The sequence below is a fragment of the Pholis gunnellus genome (genome assembly GCF_910591455.1).
Source record: "Pholis gunnellus genome assembly, chromosome: 22".
In the NCBI taxonomy this organism is placed as follows: Eukaryota; Metazoa; Chordata; class Actinopteri; order Perciformes; family Pholidae; genus Pholis; species Pholis gunnellus.
In genome coordinates this window covers 4589454-4613037 of record NC_136549.1, presented here as the reverse complement: position 1 = coordinate 4613037, position 23584 = coordinate 4589454, and the positions used below count along the sequence as shown (strand labels likewise).

The following is a 23584-nucleotide window of genomic DNA, read 5'->3' as shown; positions in this document are numbered from 1 at the left end:
AAATGTGACTTATTTTCAGTCTTTTACAGCTAATTTTCTGTAACTGCTTTGTAAACTTTCCCCGTGATGTTTTGTGTTAAAAAGGTACTCCATGGGTTTAGTTCTGCACTTTCATAAAGTTGAGGGATTCAGAAGAGACAGGTTGAAAAAAGAATAACCCTACTTCACTTCCTGGTATGGGTCAAGCTACAAACACACGACCTACGTTTCCCGCGATGCAACCAAACAGCATCTTCCATTAAACCCTCCCCGCCAAGAGGACCGCTTTAAAACTGGAGTTGAAGTTGAGAGACAACGCGTACGACCGGATTCTTTCACAAGTAGCCAGTTTACAAGCTCATTTTAAACCAATGAAAAGACAATAGCGGGTTTCCCAGATTGGATTTCGGCCAAAGAGCTCCGCCTCTTTTACTCTCCACTCGGACAGTTTACCCGCATTCAACCAAAGCCTGCTAGAACGTGATTGGTCAATACTACCCGGACTACAAACATGAATGCAGAATCTGTTTTATGGAGGTAAAGCCCCTCGTGACCGGTAAACTGAACTTCTTGTGTAAAGAATACAAAATAAGAATCACACCACATAATGAGTTCTGGCTTGGAAGGTAATTACTGTTCCACTGATGTTAATTAACTCCATCTACAAGCTGCTGTATAGCTAACAAGACACATAGCTACATGCTAGCAGCTCTGTGAGGCTGAACGTAGACACAGTGGTGCTTTGAGATAAATGCTAGCACGGCAACATGCTCGCTATGACGATGCTAGCATGCGGATGTTTAGCATGTGTAATGTATACCATGTTCACCATCTTAGTTTAGGATGTTAGCATGAAACTGTTGCTAGTTAAACAGAAAGAACAGCTGACGGGAATGCCATTAGTTTTGCAGGTATTTTGGTGAAGAACCAAAGTATTGAAAATAAATGAAACGTTTTGACCTGATGGCGGCGCTAGAGGAAAGCTCAGGGCGTGACCAAGCGGTTAGTGCACGTGTCCTCACCTGCGCTCCTTTGCTTTTGCGCGATGAGCTGTCGGCGGAGTAGGTGGCCGTGTTCAGATCATCCGTGCTGATGTTGTCCAGAGTGTCGCTCAGGCCGCTGCTCACCGAGCTGCTGTCGTCCCAACTGCAGAAGGAGAAGAGCAGAGGTCGGTGAGGTCATTTCTCTAGTTTGTGTAGTAATTCCAGCGCGTGCAGCGGTGGCGTGCGACAGCCATTCTCAGACCAGGATGGACCGATTTCCTCTGACCGTACACAGCGGTGCTCTGTGCTTTACTAACAAAGCCTGCGGCACATCTGCCACCTTCACCTTCTCACTCGATTACAACTTCTAAATCACTCACTGACTGAAGGTTTTTGCAGAATAAAACATCATTTTCTCACCAACGGATTTTTAGATAAATTGTAATTGCCCAATTTGTCTCTTCAAACAGCGGCACTTCTTTTTTAGGGCCCCATTGAATTCAATTGTGGGTATTAGAGTTATTTTTTCTAAACCCCCCAACACTCACAAAAAAGGCGTTGGCTCATTAATCGTTAAGCTTTTTATTGTGCAAAGGAATAAAAAGGATCTTCACTGGCACCGTTATCATTTAGCTGTTGTTGAAGGCTGACAAGAGCCCCCTAGACGTGGAGCTTATGGATCCAACAGTGATCACTTCCACACACACACAGACACACACACACAGACACACACACACACAGACACAGACACTCTCTGTTTAATTACAACAGAATTAAAACTCCTGCAATATGTTTCACTAATCTGAAAACCCATTTTCAGCTATCAGACACAATGAATCACCTTCAATTACTATATATTATCTCATCTTCTCTTTCATTACCTCTATCTCTCTCTCTCTCTGTCTCACACACACACACACACACACACGCGCATCGCAGGTGTGACAGCTCACATACACCTCACAGGTATCAACACTGCATGCATGTGTGCCTTTATGTGTGTGTGTGTGTGTGTGTGTGTGTGTGTCAGAGAGTTTGCATGACAAATCTGATCAAAACATCCTTGAGAGTTTAATTTAAATCCAGAAGGAAAAATGACTGAGCAGCAGACACACAGAGAGAGAGCGATGACAATCAATACTAACAAAATGGCTGTTAACACAATGGCATAACAGACAGATAACAAAAGAGCCAACTCATTGTTTTTCACAAACAGATCCTTTCATCTGATGTGAATTTCCAGTCTGATGGATCGCAAACAACACCCCGAGTTTTTAAACAAAAAATAAAATAAAAAATACTTCCAGAAGATAATTACACTTTTATCAACCAGTCAATTCGGGCTCGCCATCTATAATTCATCGCAGGCAAGGATGGGACCCGAAGGCAGGCGGAAAATGAGAGAATAATGACTCATTCTTTACAAAGGCTCACAATGGAGGACGAGGACGGGGGGACGGGGGCGGGGGGGGCTGGAGACATGCGGACGTGTTCAGTTGTTCTCCGGCTGAAGATAATGGCGTTATTGATTTTCTAAAGTTTGTTCCGAAAATAATAATAATAATAACTATAAGAGTTGTTTTGCTTAAAACGTACATGCCAGTCATGAGCTATATTGCATCCTTTTATTAAATTACAGTGTTAACGGTCATGAAACAAAAAAAGATAAAACACTCTGGATGATAAATGTAAAGCAGCCAGTTGCTCGAGTCTACATGCAGAAATGAACGGGCGGTCTATTGACCTGCCACCTGAGAGCAGACAGCTTGCAACCCAGTTGCCCACTGGTGCAGTGTGAAGGTGCAGTGTGAAGGTGCAGTGTGAAGGTGCGGTGTGAAGGTGCGGTGTGAAATTGATTTGCTCTTATGACAGATTCATTTATTTAGAGTCATAACCGCATACAACTACAAACTGCAGCTTTAGCTCTGTAGAATATGCTCTTATGCAGACTTTCAGTCTGAAAAAAAGAAGAAATATATAATAATGAAAATGTATATTAAAAAAACGTAAAGAAGAAACCGTGAAAGAGACAACAGGCAATGTGTCTTTGTGTTGTTGAGCATTATAACCAATTTCTCCTTTTACCATCCATGATCTCTCATCTTGAGATTCAATTTTCCTTCAATTCAGAGAAGGATGTTTAAAGAGCAGAGCAGCTTGTCATACGACAAAATAAATGGCATCCTCGCTGTCAATCAGAGCTTTAGCGTTGTGTGTGTGTGTGTGTGTGTGTGTGTGTGTGTGTGTGTGTGTGTGTGTGTGTGCGTGTGTCTCCACAGTTTTACTGCAGTTCTTTAGTTAAAAGAAAGGCAGCTGCCGAGCGCTGAGAGTGGAGCTCTGATATCAGAGACGAGTGTGTTTGAGTAAGTGTTTCTACACACGCCGGGCTTTTGCAAACAAAGCTCGTGGAAATCGATGGCTTTGAAACACGCCCGGCTTGTTTCCCTTTAATCGGTTCCTCTCATCTGCACTTAAGCCTGTCTATGCTGATAACGCGGCTGTGCTTTGAGTTGAGGGCGGCGTCTGTTTTAAAGAAGACCACGGCGAGCGGAGGAACATACTTCGGGTGTCGAGGTTAAACTCGCGGTCTTTCGCCGGGGGGGGGTCTTTGAGCTTTAGTGGTGATGGCGGCTGCCGGGTCACCTTGACGATCTGATTCGAAGTTTGCTCAGCTTTACAGCGACAGGGGAGTTGCAGTGCACTCTGCAGAGTCCTCTGAGACAAGCCTTCAGCGCGGGCCAAGACCGTGGGGGGGGGGGGGGCTCCCAACAAAATGAAGCAGTCCAAAGTGACTTGGGTGCACAGACATACAGAAAGCCCTGTCTCTATAAACTATTATATTCATTTGTTGTAAAAAGAAAAGAAAAGGCTCCTATAAGCATAAAATTCTCAGAGAGAAACTTGCTTTAGAGATGAAAATCAGGAGAGATCAAAGACACAGATGGTCTTTTTACAAGCACTGATTGCTCCTTATGCCTAATTGCAGATCTCAAATATCATTCAGGCGCCTTTTAAAGTGAGAAAAGGTTCACCTTTTCCACATCGCCATTCATTTCCCCCAAACCGAGACAAATTGGAAACAGAATTCAGCGTTCAGAGGACGGTTCGCCTATCGCCGTCTACAGGCAGATGGCAGCGAAGGAGCTCACTGACTTCCAGTTTGATCTAAACAGGAGTGTGGTCTCCTTCCTCCTCGGGTCGTCTCTCTAATACAATATTGAAAATCCTCTTACTGGCGAATCAGCCGGAGACCTGTGGGTAATATGATTCTAACTACGTGGTGGGTAATTCCCGATTAATTAACACAATGAGTCATAGCGGAGAGCTCTTGGAGTCCTCGTCACAAAGTAAAGACGCCCTTAGCTTTTTGCGTTCACTTCTGTCAATGGAATTCTTGAGTCAAGTTTCTGTTAATGAACTGACTTGCACTGTTAGTATAATGGAGCACGATAAAAACAATACTTTACAAGATTTTAATAAAATAGAATATGACGCTTGCATGATTCTCAAACTACAGAAAAGAATTTCTGAAAGACACATAGCATGGCAATAGCTGAGTCATCGATATTGATCAACCACCCCATAAACCCTGCTGATAGGGCAGGGAAGAAGCTTCACTATTGCACCCCTCAGTGCCCGGGCTGCTTCAGCGGAGCTTCTAAGCTAACAGTAATGGAGGACTGTGTTCGTCTTTGTCGATGGGAAGATGGGAACCGACGCTGAGGAGGAGCATCCGTGCTCTGTGGATTTTTCCTGATGTAAAAAAAAAAGGGGGGGGGGGGTGTTCATCCTCAAAAAACCGAACTCGATAACCCTACAGCATGAGCGGGCGAGCTGGACTTTTGTGTCATAACTTCTTAAATTAACAATGAGCGACGATGTACAGAGCGGAATGCTCGAGAGGAGGCCACTGAGGAGAACGTTGCCTTCTCTCCCATATTCACATGCGAGGCAGTGAGCTGCACAGATGGCACCAAACAAGTCGCAGTATCCATAACACACTGCATTTCCATTGTCAAAGTTCTTTTCATGAGAAGACTGCGATGCCTTGGATCATAACGCCCTACATAGCGCGACCTTTTGTCGGTTGGTGTAAAACAGAGGTGGTATGGAATCGTATGATAACTAGAGCTATAAGAAGCTCTGGCCTGATTTTCAAAACCCTGAACCTGTTGGGGAAATCTGGGGCGTAACACCAAAAAGCCGGAGCAGAGCTTCTCACCAGCCAAAGCCAGCTACCTAGTAGATGGGGACTTTGAAAACAAGTGAATTGAATGAGGATGGAAACAGATGCCTGCCCTTCCAAATGTTTGCAGTTCTTTGCAGATTCTATTGCAAATCCCTGATTTGCGCCCGCTGCGACGCGGCGTTCTGCTGCTCCCGTGCTATGAACACACTGCTGTGGCTCCACTCAACCGCGCAGTCATCCCCTCATGCAATATTCAACAGGCTTGGTCTTGTTTCTTTTCAAAAGACCCAGAGGACGAAATGCTATTAGCAGCATGAAATAAAAGGAATAACGTCGGTGATTTCTCCGTTTCATGGAGATTAATGAGATTATGATGAGGGGGCTGATAAATATTTGGGAGGAATGGTGTTGAAGGGAGTGGAGATGGGACGTCCACAGATGGGGGAATGCAACGCAACGCGTACTCAAGGGGACTTCTTACGTAACGCTCATATGTAATGGTATTTGAAGGGACCCGTATGTATTCATGAGCGTCTAACACTTCATTTAGAATATGTATCATTACTGTCAAAATCCTAACTCTATGAACAGTTACTAATGCTTTTGGCTGAAAAATAAAAACACGGGGATGAATTGTAAAATATATTGGCAACAACATAAAAGTGGAAGAATTAAAAGTAAAAAAACAAAACACCTTGCAAATGAATTCCTATTTCCTCCATCCTTTGATCATTCCGTGTACAAAGAAACAACAGTTTGTCGAAGCTGGAACGAAGGGAGAGGCTTTTTGCTGCTGCTTGGTTGACAGTAAATAGGAGGCTGAATGAGTGGGCTGATAATAAGCCAACGAATAAATCACCTTCATCCACAACAGAGATGTTAACTCTGAACTAAAGATGATACCAAGGTTGAATAAAAGCCAAATACCTTCGCTCTTTTATTCACAAACCTTCTCATTAGCGATTCATGTCCTTCTGCCTCAAGTAAAGTATTTATTTACCTGTTCACCGGGGCACACTGGCACTTCCTGTGTTTGCTTGTGATGTTCGCACTGAAGTCTGCTTCAGTTCATTCACTGTCTGTGGATCTTAGTCTATCATGCAGTCTAGAATGACTTTACCATCCCACAATATGAGAAACATCACCACTGATGGTCAAAAAATGCAGCAACGGGGGAAAAAAAGCAAAAAATATAGGTTTGTTCAACAGCGTGTAAGTTGGTCTAACATACATAAAGACATCGAATACATCGGGCCTTGGATCACAACTTTTAATGGTGTGTCATTGCGTTTGGCGGATGCTCGCTTCAGGGACCATAATAAATCTAACTAACTAACTGTACACACAGCAGGCTAGAGAGCTCAGAGAGGGAAACACAAGAGCCACAACAAAGACGTCCTTTCTCCAACCACCATGACAACTATCTGTGTCACACGCAAAACTTTGAAATGCACGGTTTCTGTTCTTCACACACACACACACACACACACACACACACACACACACACACACACACACACACACACACACACACACACACACACACACACACACACACACACACACACACACACACACACACACACAGAGAGCAGGGCTCTGCAATGTAAATGGAAAGCGCTCATCCTTCATTTGCCTGTGCCGTAATCCCAGTTAATGCCTCTGAGCCCTCGCAATTAAACATGAGAAAACACCAAGACATCCGCGCAAATGACTCTTCTTCTCTATGGGCCGCCAAAGCTGGCGAGGGTCTCACAGACTCTGATGGAGAGCACAAAGAGCCGGCCTATCAGGGCACATTAGGCAGTCTGACTCCACTCAAACGGCAGCACAAAGAAGCATCAATGAGCCGTCTCGCAGGTCGTGCGGGCGGAAGAGTTTCTAGCTGTGCCGTCAACTCACCTCTCGTGGGATGGACGCCGCCCGTCCCCTTGCCACAGAACTCTCCCACTACCACGGGAGGAGATACCCCACCTGACAGAGAGGCTAGAAGCTGTGAGACGACTGGGAGTCCGGAGAGGAAATGGGAAGGAGAGACCAAGGAAGGAAGGAAGGGACTACCTCACTCTTCCACTTTCACCCCGGTGCTTTCTGCTGCTGTTGTTGCTGCCCCTCCCCTCTCTCTCTCTCTCTCTCTCTCTCTCTCTCTCTCTCTCTCTCTCTCTCTCTCTCTCTCTCTCTCTCCGTCTCCCCTCCCCTCCCCACCAAGATGGGCCTGTCAGCCCTCGGAGAGGAAATCAGACATGTCATCAGCAGCGGGGCTACCGAGGGTTAACCAAAGCGGGATGACAGTGCAGAATCTGGCCAAATCAAGAAAGGACGGGCTTTGTACCTTAGCCTTGGCCGAAACCCATCTGACTGGAAGTGATCTCATGCATAATACGTGAGACGCTCAGAAAAGTCAGCCCGGTGTTGGGACATTATTCATGACCCGCAAGCAGCGTAATGGCGGGCAGCCGAGCAGGAGAAAAGGATGATGGAGTTGGTACGTTTGTCTTTGTTCATACAAGAAGACTCACATCAGTGCACCAAAGTCTTTATTTGCTGAGGTCTGGTGTCAGAGGGCAGTCAACGGCAACCGCAGAGCCAGAAATCTCCTCCAACAGACTGCAGTATATGAGCCCCCCTGCTTCATCCTGTCTTTTGGGGTTTCCGCTCACTGCTCATGCTAACAACCCAATTCTTATTTCTATTACAATAGAACGTTTCGTCTCTGATGCTGGAAGTGTCATTGTACTCAGGAAAGAGCTGTAATGAGCTGGATACAGGTTGAATCACCACTGGGAAATGAGACTGGGTGAAAGAAATAAGCAAAGCAGGATTATTAAGGTTTTGTCACAGGAAGAGAAAGAATATTTGTCGAGACTTGATCGACTGTGGGATCCAATTCAGCTCGGCACAACTCAATTAAACCAAAGGAACAGAGCGACCTTGGAGGGACGGGACGCAAATGTGTCCGTTGCCAAGCAGCGACGGACAGAGCTGACGGGCTGGGCTGGTTAAAAAACGTCCAGGCTTCCAACCGCAATGCAGTCAAAGACGACAACAAAATCGTTAGCCGCCCAGCAGCGAGGGGTTGCCGTCGAGCTGACGCAGCCCGGCAGGGGGTTCGTTTGAGGCAAACTGCTGGCAAGTGTGCAAACAAACAGCCAGCGTTAAGTGCTCGCGAGCCTCCTCCTCCTCCTCCTCCTCCTCCTCCTCCTCCTCCTCCTCCTCCTCCTCCTCCTCCTCCTCCTCCTCCTCCTCCTCGTCAGGCCAGAAAGGACATGAACTCACTAAACCATGTTTTAAATACACTGTAAAGTGCATTATTTTCTTCTGACATGTGAGGAAGACTGATCTATTACTTTAAACTATTCAAACACATGAATAGGAGATGAGCTTAGAACGTAGAGCCGAAACAATACAGCGATTAAACGAAGGACAGAAAATTCTATGATGGTTATAATGACTATCTCTGGAGTTCGGACTGCCGGTCAGACAAAAACAAGCGCTTCGAACACGTCATCGTGGGCTCTGGGAAGATGCGATGGGCAAACTGTTCCCCACCAAACCCGGCACCATCTCCTGTTCCGCCATAGAGAATCCCTGTATCTTTCCCAGGATCATGGCATCAGAACTTGACAGATAGCGGCAGCTGTCCCAAGCCCCTTCAGCCGAGGTTTGAATCCCACCACCGGTGATCTCGGCGCGCGTCCAGAATCACTGATGAGCAACCGACATCGGACTGCCTCTCTATGGGAAACACTTGACGGAGTTATAACCGATCTGTCAGCCTTCACCTCTTTTATTGTGCTTTCATGTGCTCAACCAGCAGGAGAGATAACCAATGATGATGAGGTAACGTGATGTATGTATGGGATATTGAATCTATTGATATTCAGTTCGGGTCATTACGGGTTATCTTTACAGGGGCACTGAAGAAAAAAGACAACAATAGGTCGCGATGCAGCTTCATAAATGTTCGACTGCCTTAATTACACCGTAACGCTCGTCATCTAACCAGATTACATTTTCATAATCCACAACAGACTCAGGCTCCACGGCTCTGAAGTGAATTAGCAGCGATGGGAGCTTTGTCGATTCTTATCTTCACATACTCATTAGGCCTGTCAGATGACGAATGGAGTCATATCCTCTGCAAATTTTCGACCACACGAAGTGGCCCGCCCGCAGCAGAAGTGCCCCGTAGCCTACTTATCCTAAAATCTACCTCGCATTAGCACGATATGAAGACGGATATCTCACGTACCCTGTTATCTACAGACACATTAGGGTTGTGTCACACAAAACGCGAGACTTTTCAGACCATACCGAGTCACTCCTGCTGGCTGGGTGGATTCAGAAAATATGGCAAGAATGCTTTCAAATGCTCCCATTTGCGAGTTATGAACAAAATGACAGGAAGTTGCTCAGATGAATGACGCACAATACCCTGAAAGTGATAACAAGAGCTCAACGCGAGCCTGCAAATCCAAATGTTGTTTTTCTTCTTTTGTTTTATCACAACTTGTTTCCGAAATGCGTCACAGAGAATGCACGCTTTGAATCATAAAACATGCAGACAATTCAATCCTGCAAATGAGTTCCCAATCCAAGTCAACTCTCAGGGGGGGGGGGACACAAATAAGCTGCCGCTCTCTCCTCGGTAAACACTCGGCCCTTTTAACTACAGACAAACTTTATTCGATTAAAAGTTGGAAAAATCACCGGAGCGTTCCAGATATATTGTAATCATTGCGGGTAATGGAGGGGATCGCTGTCTTCCTAATGCTGCACTACATCACCGCGCAGTTAAGATCTACGGGGTCACCTTCCTGTTTCCCTTCTAACAATACATCACGCGCACACAGACGTTCATTTACATATGGGGCTTAAAGACACATGACGGTTAGAGGTAGAAATGTCTCAAGTCTGAAGTCTGTCATTTGAGTGTGAGTTCCCAACATGCCGTGTCTGTTTCCCTCGAATCTTTAAGAGATCAGAATAAATATGACTGCATGGCATGGACATTATGTGGCTTCTTCAGCACATGCATTCTGCACTAGGGAGGGCTATGAATGTCTTATTACTCTCTTATGTCACCTGTGTCACCAGCTCAAGAAGGACACAACAAAAAGACTCGTCCCAAAACTGTGGCAGGCGAAAGATTTTGAGAGATTTCTTCATAATTACATTTTCCCTCTATTCTGTCAGAAGCCGAAACATGAGTGGAACAGTTGAGGAAATGGAGGAAAGTTAGGGATCGTAAGAAATTGATTGGTGTGGGGAGTAAGGTCGCCGAACAGAGAAGGGTTTTTGTTTTTGCCACAGGGAGGGTCATCTGAGTTCTTTCATTTCTTCTCACTATGTTTCATGTTAACCTTCCCTACAAATCACACACCAGCATTATCTTGTTGAATTATAATGTTAACGCTTTAAATGACATCATATTTTCATGCTTTGCATCTCTCAGTTATTTAATGGTGTAACAATTCACAAATGGAGGGTCCGAAGAAATATTGAAAACTTAAAAAAAAGAAATCTAAACATAAGTTTCAGCCTCCCTCCACAGCCTAATGCTGTCATACGGTCCCTTTACTCTCATAGAAAATAAATATAAATATATTATATAAATATGGCCGGCATTGAGGCTGAAATGACCCATCTAGACCGTGACCATATGGGACCCGTCATCGATCAGAGGTCTGACCTCACCCAGCGTTAGCCCTTCAGCCTCGTCAGCCCCCGGGTCCGGCCTGAGTCCAGGTGGGTAGACCACCTACGGGTGACATCTCCAGTGTGTCTGCTGTCGTCTGTGTCTTTAATCAAGTTGAATCTCTTCCAAATTTAAATATCTTGTGAGTTATTATTCAACAGTGGCTGCTCGTGGTTCCTCATAAAGAATTCACAAAGTCGTTCATTCGTCCCGTCTATAAGGTTTCAGCACATCAGTATTCTGATACACATATGGACATTTATAGGTTGAATAATGGTGAGGTGAAGTAATAACATTTAGAAAACCTTTAGAAACAAGCCACTTCACCTTCTTGCAGTTGAATATAACCCGAACCCTGGAGCCGGCAGTCGGTTAGCTTAGCTTAGCATAAAGACTGAAAACAGCTAGCTCTGCTCTGTCAAAAGGGAAGAAAATTGCCCTGACAGTACCTCTGAAACGCCAATCAACAAATAATATTCAAGTTGTTTATTAAAAAGCTTGAAGTTGGAGGGCTGATTTTTAAAAAACTTTTGGACAGAACCAGGCTCAATATTTCTTTATGCTAAGCTATGCTATCTGGCTGCAACTTCATATTTGTGTGTACTACTATGAGTGATATCAACACCAGCAATAAAGTACATTAGCGTATTTCCCAAAATGTCAAACCACAGTTTTTAACCAATGACTTGGTGCTAACTTGTGGATCAAATGTAAAATCCTGGAGCTTTTTATTACTCGCAGCAGTTCATTTCTGGTGGCTTACACTGTCAAATATAATGAAGAGGTCGCCAGAAGCTACATATTTCTAGAACATGGTGCCATTTATCAGCAGTTTCTGTGACAACATCTCAAAATGAATGATCTTGCGTTCAGCCACTGAGGGCCATGCTGTGTTTCACCTCTCAGCAGATAAATAACCCGCCCGACAGACAGAACTCAGAGGGGCATATGGTCCAAAAGATCATCATGCTGAGTCAGCCTCAGAGAAGGACGAGCTGCCATAACAGAGTATCTTAACAGCACCCATCAAACATTTTATATCTAGGATACAGTATGTCGATTCTTGTCAATTTGTTCCAAAAGACAGGACATTTAGGGGAATAATTGGGGAGATATTTAAGCATGCACAGATCAAACACAAAGCAGGATGCTTTCACAAAGTACAACTGAGGTTGTGTAAAAAAATATTGACTAAATTGGGAACTCATCTAAGGCTGAATTCAGACAAAAATGGATGTGTGATTGCTGGACTGGAAGGATCGTATTTAGCCAGTGACACAGCAGCTGTGGACATTTGGGGCTTGGAAGAGGAAAATAGAACTACATTCATCCGAGTGTCGGCACTACAAAGCTCACATCCAGAAAAATGAAGCGGGGCGGTGTGTCTTTTGGTTTCATCACTGCCCGTTCTGCAACTACTTGACTTCACTTATTAATTCAGTGAGCAGAGTAATTAATGAGGATATCCAGCTTCCTCTGGAGGAAATTAAGAGAAATATTCAGATTCCTGACGAATAGAGGGAGAAGCATCCAGAATGAATCACCGCCAGAGATTAAGAAACAAGAGGATAACTTAGCCTCCCATTCCCCCCCGACAATGGAAACTTTCTCTTGAGCTACTCTGAATGAATAGATGTTAATTAGTGCGTGTTTGTGTGGGCCGCAATTTGCCTGTTTTTGAGAGGAAATGTATCTGTATGCAAGCACCTGCACAAGTGAGGACACACATTTGCATGAACACACACACACACACACACACACACAAGGCAGACACAGCTGGGTACTCAAATCGGGCGATAAAACTTCTTCCAATTACCATCACAGTTTGCTAAGTTTAGCCTGTGCTCGTCATTAAGGGGGGAAAGACTGAAAAAAGACAAGTGTCTGAGAGACTGACGAGTGCCAGAAAACTCCAGACAGCTAGAAAGCTGAGACGTCGAGGCGCTGCACTTTCAGGTAAGACGTGAGGGGAGATTTTTCTTCCTGAGAAGAGACGAACCACAACAGGAACTTACATAACGACGGGCTTTGTCATTGATGGCAAAAAAACAACAACAAAAAAACATCTCCTCTCAAATCTCCTCGCTGCTTACGGCAGCACCGAGGAGCCGCTGCAGCCTCAACCACGACTGTCAACCGCTCCGCAGAGTGACAGCCGGGATCCACACACACACACACACACACACACACACACACACACACACGCACTCACACAAGCACGCACGCACTGGTCTCCAATCCCCCAAAAGCTTCAAATGACAAAAAAAAAAAATGCAGAGCAAGCTGCCATAGTCCAAGCCTCAAACAAGAGGGTGAGAGAGGAAGAGCGAGATAGTGCCACACACACACACACACACACACACACACACACACACACACACACACACACACGAGACACCAGGATGCTAAAAGCGGGGCCCCCGCTTACTTATTCATGTCTCTGCTGAGAACGGGAAGCCTGTCGGTGTCAAAACACTCTCCATGGGCGTCTTTTCTCGACAGTAGAGCCACGAGTATGCGCTCATCTATGTTGCATGACAGCAGGGTATTTTTAGAGAGGGGCAAAATCCACCATTGTTTTAAAAATGGACCGATCGGAGGAGAGATCTGAGCTTTTGCTGTTCTGTTTGGCCGCTCTGGGGCAGATGGTCAGTTTCAGGACTTTCTACTGGATTCTTAGCATGAGCCTAAAGCAACTGTGTCTTTGACACTCTTTGTCACACTAATTAGGGCCTGTATACAGACATTTTTTAAACAGATATTTCCCTCAACATTTCCAAAAAACGTTTATGTCTACAGCACCTTAATTTTACAAAATATTTACGCTCACACTAGAACACGAAAAACATTCCCAACACTCGTTGGGCCTATAGGTGACAATAAAGGCGATACTTCAAACACCAAAGAAGAAGATTTTGAGCATGCTCATTGAGCTTATTTTCCAAAGAAAAAGCAAATTATTTCTTTATGTATACATACTTGATATGTGGTGCTATGGAAACTCAATTGGACTCGTATGTGGACGGACGACGAGGTGGAGTTGCTGCTTAGCGTCACTTTACTATATCAGCAAGATGGACACCCACACAGCTGATCTGATCAAGGAAGAGAGATCAGCAGTATCTAACGCCAGCTACTGTCACATCATGCACAGATCGCAAAGTGCGGCAAAAATAAGCCCTCACTGTTCCAGCCCCAGCCGGTCTCTCAGTCCACCTGCAGGCCGCGAGTCTCGGATCTGGTGAGTGGTTTCCATGAATCTCCTCCGGGGCTCTGTTGGTTTGGGATGAAGCTGCCATGGGGGTAGTTATGGATGGAGAAAAGCATAACGAGCCTCGTGGGAGATCGGTTTGTGTACACAGACCACAAGTCTCTCTACTCCTGCCAGTGTGCTGGGAGAACTATGCTCCCAATTAATGCTTATTCCAAGAGGTGGGAGAAAAATGCTCTGTCGCTTACTTTACTGATAAAAAACAATCATTTTACAGTTCTGTATAATAAAAATAGCAAATACTTTGTCCAAAATTATACTTCATATCCAGCCAACAAGAGTTAAAATCCCCCGCTCTGCTCTCCCTACTCCTAACTCGATATACAGCCACTCTATGTCACGAGGCTTCCTGAAAGTCAACTTATGTAACCACAAACATTATGAAGAAGCTGTTACTTAGTAGTAACACTGATAGCCACTGAAGACGTCAAATACTGCAGGCTGTGAAGCCAATGCGGAAGCCTTGCATTCCCTCTACTGACCAGCAGGGGGCGACTCCTCTGGTTGCAAAAAGAAGTTTGATTGTGAGAAAGTGACTCTACTTCTCTCTTGATTTATTACCTCAGTAAACATTGTAAACATGAGTTTATGGTCTCAATCTCTAGGTTCAAGTGTTCTTCAATACAGCATGATGTTCATTTAGTAAATGATAGTCCATTTAGTGTCAAATAGACCATAAAGCAGAGGATGCTTCAGGGCGGGGCTACCTTGTGATTGACAGGTCGCTGCTGCTACCAGAGTCGTATTCAGTGTCTCTACGTCACTCCTCCATCGTCCAAAAACTGTCACTTCCATTCACTGGTTGCAAAAATCCAAGACGGCGACGGCCGAAACGCAGAACTCAAAACGGCAGTCGACAAACCAACGGGTGACGGGCAGAATTACTGAACCCGCAGCATCCCAGATCGGATTTTATGCTACTGGAAGTTTTTTTGGTATTGTTACTTTCTTCATTGATGTTTTTCAGAGACATGTCCTTGTAGCTGTTACATTATCCCAGAGGACAAACACACAGGACAGTAGGGTTGTGTGTTGTGGTTTGACTCTGAAAAGCTCTTGATAATACACAAATGACTGCCACAAGTTCATATTCCTTCTCTGGGGATCCATTGGTTAAAGACATTCAAGGACATTTACATTTAAATGAGCCACTAGATAATGAGTAGAACATAAATATTAACTACAACTTTTATCAGAAAATCACTACTGAACGTCATCAATTGAAGATACACTATAGGCCTGTTTTGCCTTTAGTGAACTACTTACTGCACACTAAAATGTTCTCTTGGGAGCAAAAAGAAAGCAGCACTGGAGCAGACACACGAGCAGAAACATCTACGATGTCGCCTGCATTCCGGTTACAGTGACCATAAAGAAAATAAATGTGACAGGGGGCAGGAGAAACTACACAATATTATATTCGTCTCACTTACAATCTAAGAATAAATGCTTTGCTGGTATTTGTCGTTCCTAGAACGGCAGCTTGTGCATTTGAGGAGATGAAAAGTTCTTCAAAGTTAGCGAACGGATTGTTTGAACTTGGGACTTATCCGCTACTCATTTCACTTAAAGCCGGGGGGAGGAGGGGGGAGGGTTATGTGGAAAGGAAGACGAATGCTTTGGGATAAAGACGGGAAAGCAGATCCTGTCCTACGGAGGGAGCTAAAGCCGGGCTGAGGTGTGCAATCGCTTTGGAAATGAATCCCCCCCCCGAGCTGTGTCGCGTGTCAGTGAGAAGTGACAGCTCAGCTTCCGACAATCACACATGTCAGAGAGAGGCAGCGGGGAAGCATTAAAGCCATGTGTGCTTTTTTTGTGTTTGTACACTCACATAGTTTTGTCGGGGAAAATGGAGGAACGGAGAAAAAATAAATACATAGGGAGGGTTTCAGAGTTCAAATTCTGCTCCAGTCGGGAGTCTGATGCCTGCAGGCATCTTAAGGGGAAGAAGGCATCAATATTTCCTCATCGCCCCCTGAGGCCCCGACGCGCTAACACAGACTGTAGCTGTGAAAAGCCGCAATTCTTTTCATGTCAAGGCAAGGTGAGGAACACTTTAGGCATAATATCCAAATACAGAGATAAATTGCGAGCGGGGTGAGGCTGTGACTTGGAAAACAGTTCACGGGTTTCATACTTATTCTAATCCGATCCGTCCCCTTCTCCCTCTGAGTGTCAAAGTCTGACAGGCAGACCAGCGTGAGACTGACAGGCGGCGCCGGTTAATCGCCCGCTCCGAGCCTCTCGGTCAGGTCTGGTGCGTTGGGACGCTTGGCCGATCACAGACATGGTCGGACCGGCTCGGCCGACTGTTAGTGACGGAACGCGCCCCTGTGAGAGCGAGCACGTGGACCAGAAACAGAGGGCTCGACAGTTGGATTATTTAGACCGGTGGCACAAACTAACTCAGCAGGAACAAAAAATCTTCAAGTCTTCAAGTCCTACCTGGTTAGAATTTGCCTTGTATAACCGTGCACAATTAGCACATTGGCACCTGGAATGGGATCTATAAGGAGTCTTTAACAGCCCTTTACTGATTTAAAGCATGACAGCAAACTTGAGAGCTATATCTGATCGCTTTACAGGCCTCCCACTCCTCCAAACACTGCCACTCATTAAAATCTTGGCAGAAGTTGAGAGTTGCGACGCTGGGAAATGTCAGCGGGTCGGTCGATTCCCAGCAGCCTCTCTGACGGCCTGTCATCACAATCCTGGCTTGACGGCCTTAAAAAAAAATCGATGGCACGTCTCTCCCTCTCACCTCACTTAGTCTTGGATGTCCCTGCAGTGCCCTCTGAAGGACACAAACTTACCTCCTACTTTTTTTAATGTGTGGCTTTAAGTTTGTTTGTTTTTTCAGTAGTTTTATGTTTTATCATGTCAGCGCTCTCAAGCTACTTCTAGAGAGAGCTAGAGGGCTTCTTCTCTTTGTTAAGTAGCGGCCACAAGGTGAGCGTGTTACCTGCCGACATTTGCCCTGGCAAACTTCCACCTGGCTCCGGCTGAAAGTGAAGGGCGAGCCTCTGGAGCTCAAACTGTCCAACCCGTCGCAAAGGGATCGGCTCAGTGCCAAAAATGTAAAATGCAGTCACTGTTGGCAAATTTGGGATATTTAACAATTTAGCATTTTGCGTATCCAGCGCGTCCGTGCGTGTATCGCAAAAACCTTGGAAGGTCAATCAAACCTGGGGTGTGGTCCACGCCGAAGTCAAAACGCACACCAGGTAAAAGCGGGCAGGGTGATTGACGGGACTGTGTCCTTACCTGTCGATGTCGCCCTGCATCTCTTTGCTCCCTCTCTGGGATGCTTCTCGAGAAGAGGCGTCGGCGTCGGCGTCGGAGGCTCGGCCCGCGTTCCGCGCATACAGATGGAGGCCGCCGTCTGTGAGGTATCTGTGGGAGGGAGGCAGTCAATTAGAGGAAGTAGATGTCGAAGAGGGCGTTGTATGCTGTGCACAGTTGTGAATGCGTGATATTGGGCTATGTAGATCGAACTGACCCGACTTGACATGTCCGGCCTCAGTTTTGAATAAAAAGTCAGTTATTCAGTGTTTCTGTTTTTTTTTTTTAATGAATAAAAAGCAACAGATCAATTAAACTAAACCAGTTGAGGGAATACACTGATTAATGAGCACTGTTTAGGTTGTGTGTGCTTTTTTTTTTGTGAACTCCCCCAAAAAAAACTGTTTATATGAATACGTGTGTGTGGCAGCGAGTAAATTGTAAGATTTCGAGGCTACTGCCAGAAAGCTATCAGACACGCCTGATAAGACACGGGGATCATTAGTGTTGAGCTAATTAAGCTAATAATTCAGCTAATCACCGTCCCCTCCCGACGTGTTCTTACATTTTCTGTTCAGACACGTCTTGAATCCTGCGGCTGCTTTACTCCATCAGTCCTCGCTTTACTTCCCCCGACAGTTTACCCTGCGCCCAAACTTTTATTCGGGTAATCTGAAAGTGGGAGTGTGTGATCTTGTGCGGTGTGTGTTGAATGTGAATTCTCTTGTGTTCTTTTTAACAGAACTCCCACTCGCTGAAGGCATTTATCGCTATTCTGAAGGTGATTGAAGGTCAGAAGCCCACGCTCGCTCGTTGTCGTTGATGTTTTGTGGAAGACACTGACTCATCTTTTTTCCATTCGGGTAATCTGTCAGTGTATAGAGTGCCCTCGAGATCCACGCTCCCCTTTCAATGCATGACGAACCTATGATGGCCTCGGTGCACGTCAGCCGGCTATGTGTATTACACAGAAAGATGGACGAGGCCTTGGGTGACAGTATGAATACACAGCCAGCCGTGAATTTCGGACAATTTCTGCGACATTGAATGAAACTATTCACTTGTATGGATGATCCTTCAAAGAACAAACGGCCTCTAAAGCAGCATTTAAGTTAGCATAAATGATGTGGAGGGTCAACCCATATTCAAGCTCCTGGCAGTAAAGCTTACTCGTCTCACATTATGTTTTTAACAAGTAACGTGTTGTGGATTATGAAGTTATTGGAATTTCTTTAAGCTGTTTTAACATTGCAATCCCATGAATCAGAGGATTATTGCAGATATCTGTTGTTAGCGTATAGCGTTAGCCTTCTGCTTATTATTATGATATCCGAATCATGTAATAACAATGACTGATCACAGACTTCGCGAGCTATATGAGTCCCAAACCATTGCAACAACGTGCGTGGCCCGGCCGTGTGCATCACTTTTTAGTGTCCCCTGGAGACAGTTGTTGTTGTGTTGTGAGCTTCTTGCAGCACGTTGAAATGCTGCGCATGTGTCGTCACATGGAGCTTTTCCTGTGTGCGTCAAGTTAGTGAAGATGTCGAGCTCTCGGAGCAGTCAGAACATTTGAATAGAATACACAGAAATATTCAGTCACTGATTCAAATATAAAAGCCCCACCACCAAAATTCAAAACAAAGGTTTGGTAGCTGTTATTCATTTCAGAGAAGTTTAAATGCAAAGCCTCTAGCAGCACTATGGAGCAAGGTTTTTGATTTGCATAGCTCCTTCATCCTACAGTCAATTTCATGCTATTCCTTTGGTCAGCAGTTGGTGGCGGTAATGTGCAAAGACACATAGCAATGCGCCAACAAAGAAGAACAGTGCTAGCAAGCAAATAAGCTAGTAAACAATGCACATAAAGGAAAATGTGCATAAACTTGAAATTCTTATGGTCAAACCATTGATTGGGCCTTTAAAGCAGGAATTTAGAATTAGTCAGTGCATCAGAGGAAGCTAACATGCTTAGCACTAGTCATCCTACCCGCTGGTGATCTCATCCATCCGGCCGTTCCTCCCTAGGATGTCCCCATCACTCACGTACCCTGCCATCTCCATCTGCTTCCCTCCTTCCAGCCCTCCTCCTCCTGCCCTTTCCCCCTGCTCCGCCCCCCTCGCCCCCGCTGCCGCTCGCCTCAGGGGGGCGCTGTACACAAACCTGGAGGGGTCCGAGTGGCCGCTGTAGCGCCCGGTGGTGGTGCCGGCGCTCGTCGTGCTCGCCCTGGGTGCAGCATAGCTGCTGGGCATTGAGGGGGCATCGCCCGCCTGGAGGCGCGGGGTTTGGGATTGGCCCAGGCGCCAGGCCATGGGGGAGGAGCGTGTGGTGAGGGCTGGAAGGCTCCGCCCATTGACCTCGGTGGTCACCGTGGTGTCAAAGGTCGTTTCCAGTGTACTGTGGAGACAGAGGGAATAAGGGGTTAATTCTGCCGTCTTTGGAAAAGTGCCTCAAATGATCCCAAAACCCAAGTCGTCATATCAAGTGCACTCCTGTGCAAAGGGCAAATCATTCAGGTGAAAAGATCACATTTGAAGCAGAGAGCTGTCCACATCCGTTGAGTGCCACTCCCCTCATGCCCCCGCACTGTTTCTTGTAACGTTGCCTTATGCATGCGTGTGTATGGCTGTGTGACCTTCCCTAAAGTGCTGTTCCTTCCAGTGAGTTAACTTGAAGGGGGGGAGGAGAGGAGCGAGTGAAGGCTCCCATGAGAGCGCACGTCAGACCATCACGGTACATCACATGGAGATGGGGAGAGGGAGACAGCTCTGTTTCCATCCAACTACCAAGTATGTTTCATCAACACAAAATATAAAACTGGTTGATTTACACCAACTGGGCTGTTAGCAAGTAAATAAACCCCCGAAAGGACAGGAGAAAAGGTGTTAATGGCGAGGCTCTTTAAACGGAAGCTTCACAGGTCTTTACTGATTTGTCATTTCCAGATTTCTAAATGGTTTTTATTACCATAAGCACATGAAATGCACGATGACAATGCATCTAGACTAGTGGAAAGAGAAATCTTGTTTTGGAAAGAGACAAAGGTGTGAGTTTGAGAGTAAGTGAAATGTCAGCAAGTAAAAGCAGCCAAGACAAGGAATGGAACCTGATTGAGGGAGACAAAGAGGACTGACTCACTATCTTACCAATCCTCCATTAGCCCCGCAACAGCCACCGCATCCTGTTTCTTGTCACTAATAATAATGCTGCTGCGGAGGGATCGGAACAACTACTGCGCAACACGCGACTTCCATCTATCGAAGGATGCCTAAAATCCTAACCGATTGTTTTTTTTTTATTTGCAAGCAGCAACAGGACTGTGAATGCAAAAACAGCACACTCATTGCCACTCACACACCGAGCCCTGCAGCTTGATGTGTACGGACACAGGGAGCCGAGCGTGGCGGCAGTGGCACCTAGCTTGAGCTCTCTCTGCTGGGAAGAAGGGTGCACTGCATTCACAGGCTTCATCATATTTGAGTTACACATTATAAGGATATGATGTTTGTATGTTAATATAATAAAGTAGTATTAAATTGTAGCTTTACCAGCGTATTCCTTTTCATACCCGTATTGTGTGCCAGTGCCCACTAAATGATGTAGATGTAGTTTGCTGCAATGTTGCCTTTAGAAGTAATTATAAGGGCATAAATGTAGATCGTGATGCGGATGCTGGACATGTGGGATGGGACGGCTCTTTGGATGCCCGCCTTTGTATGCCGGCCTTCATTAGGTGACACAAAGAAAAAAAGCAGTGACATCTTAAAGCAGCGTCTCACACATGGCAGTGAGAGAGGTGTGAGAACAGATGTGTGTGCGTGTGTGTGTGTTGTGTGATTGGCGAGAAAAAAGGGCGGACCGCTGCAACCCCGCGATGCCAAGTTGCCAACATGACAGGGGCAGCGAGGCCAGCCATATTCGCAACACATCTCCGTCAACACCTCCCGAGATCAACACACACACACACACACACACACACAAAACCAGTGACACGCGCAGTGTCATGTCCGACAAGCCAAATTAAGCAAACACAACGACAACAAAAAAAACAGCTGCATATCTGAAAAGCAATCACAGCAGATTGTGACGATACAGAAATCAATTTGCCGCGGTGTAGAAATCAAAATCATTTAACCATTAGTACACAATGTAGCTTGCTAAATCAGCTTATCTTTATCTCCAGGCAGCAGAGAGAGAGAGAGAGAGAGAGAGAGAGAGAGAGGCAGATACACTGAGGGGGACTGTGTGGGTGTGTATGTGTTGAGATAAATGAGCATGCAAAACGAAGGATATGGCTGAGCAGGAAGTAAAGGGAAAGGTGTCGAGATATGTAAGATACCACATATGAGCATACATGTTCCATTAAAAAAACACACAATGTAATGCATTCTAAAATGTATGATAAGAGACATTCATACATTATATTGTTACTGTATTACTAAAGCCTCATTTCCCATAAACCCTGCTGCTTTTTCACTCTCTAGTATGAAGCAGAACCAAAAACCAAAATAAAGCAGAACAGAGGGAGAGTATTTTGTTTAGCCAAGAGCTCAGCAGGAGAAGAATCCATGTTGACAGCAGGGGATTGGTTATTGCTGAGCAATGCTGAATATAAATACACGGGCACTTTTCTCCTGCTAATGAGGTCTGAGAGTTTAACAGTTAAACATGTATTTCTCCTGGCTCCTTCACTGATCTTGGTAAGAATTCTGTGGAACCACTTCAGAGGCTCTCAAATGTCATGTACAATATCAGCCACGGTAGTTTTTCAGAGCGGCAATTCTATTATTTTAGTTGAGTCCAGCCGACAGTGCAATCACAAAAGCGTAGCACCTCCAGCTCCCCCTCGGATAAACACCGGTAGCTTTGTCAGCACTGTTAGCAGCGTGGACCGCAAGCTGCCGGCTCAGACGTCCTCGTATTGAGAGCCGCGTGGAGGCTCTGAATTTTGAGTTTTGTACCTTTAAGAACAGGTGAAAAATAATTGGTCAGGACAATCCTACGTTCCTGAAATCCGTTAAAGAAGTGGGAAAAGAGGTTTTGCACGCAAAGATAATCACAAAAAGTACGACATTAGCCCATCTTCTAAATAGGACTAAAAGCATTCACGGTTACTTCTCGGTGAGAATTTGTCCATGCACTCAAAAAACAAGGTACATATAGTAAAAGCAAGTATAATAATAAGTATAATAAAAGCAAATAAGTACAATTTAAGGAACTTGGAAAGATTATCCTGGCTTTTATTCTACCTGTTCTTAAGAGCAATTGTTTCCCTTATGACTTAATGCCTCTCAGGGCTTCTTGCCTCTCTTGCATGAACATTTATGGTGGAGGTTTATGAGAAGATTGTAAACCTCAAGTCTAGTTTATGATCGATACTTATTGAGTAATGACAGGAGATTTCACTCCAGCAGTCATCTGCTGTCTGTCAAATAACAATCCAATCTAGATCACCTAAAGAGTGAAACAGTATCAGACTCTAGACTTATTGAGATGAATATATTTTAGAAGACTGCCATTAGTTTTGGTTTTACAGTGAAAGGATCCAGACACAGGCTGTGTTTTTCTCTTCAGACAAAGCTATTGCAGCTAAACACATCATCGGCCCTCTATGGGTGTGAACTTGAGTGCAGTCTGCACCATAAACTGAGAGTGACATCACAACAAAGACTTTGTACGAGAGGGTGGAGCTGGGGAGGGATTTGCATAGCCCCGCCCTAAAGCATCCCCTGCTTTATTGTCTATCTGACTCTAACTGGACCATCATTTACTAAATGAACATCATGCTGTATTGAAGAAGACTTGAAACTGTAGATTGAGACCATAAACTCATGTTTACAAAGTTTATTGAGGTAATAAATCAAGAGAGAAGTAAGAGTCATTTTCTCATAGACTTCTATACAATCAGACTTATTTTTGCAGTGGATATCCAATATGCACGTTGTAAGTCGGCAACGGATGCTTGCTGAGTTACTGCTCTTCAGCTTTGGTGGGGCAGAATGAAACTGGCGCCGCTGCCTTGTTTTGTGTGTGTGTGGCTGTCGCAGGGAGGCTGACAATGGTGCCGGCAGATGTTGAACCCTGCTAGTTTGAGAGCGATTCAGAGCGGTAGCTCGACCGCCATCACAGACACACATCTCTCCAGTCTGGATCGCCATCACTCACACACGTGCACACACAA

The 23584-nt window shown here is 45.2% G+C and overlaps 1 protein-coding gene across 1 annotated transcript in view; it reads right to left on the bottom strand.

The window, feature by feature from the left end:
• Positions 1 to 23584, bottom strand: part of nav3 (neuron navigator 3) — a gene marked incomplete at its 5' end in the record, with an annotated part of 173251 nt that overhangs the window by 36848 nt on the left and 112819 nt on the right. Inside the window, 3 exons of the mRNA XM_079183853.1 lie at positions 1002 to 1125; positions 17385 to 17513; positions 19393 to 19800. Coding sequence (XP_079039979.1) covers positions 1002 to 1125; positions 17385 to 17513; positions 19393 to 19800 — 661 coding nt within the window. The remainder of the gene's footprint in view (positions 1 to 1001; positions 1126 to 17384; positions 17514 to 19392; positions 19801 to 23584) is intronic.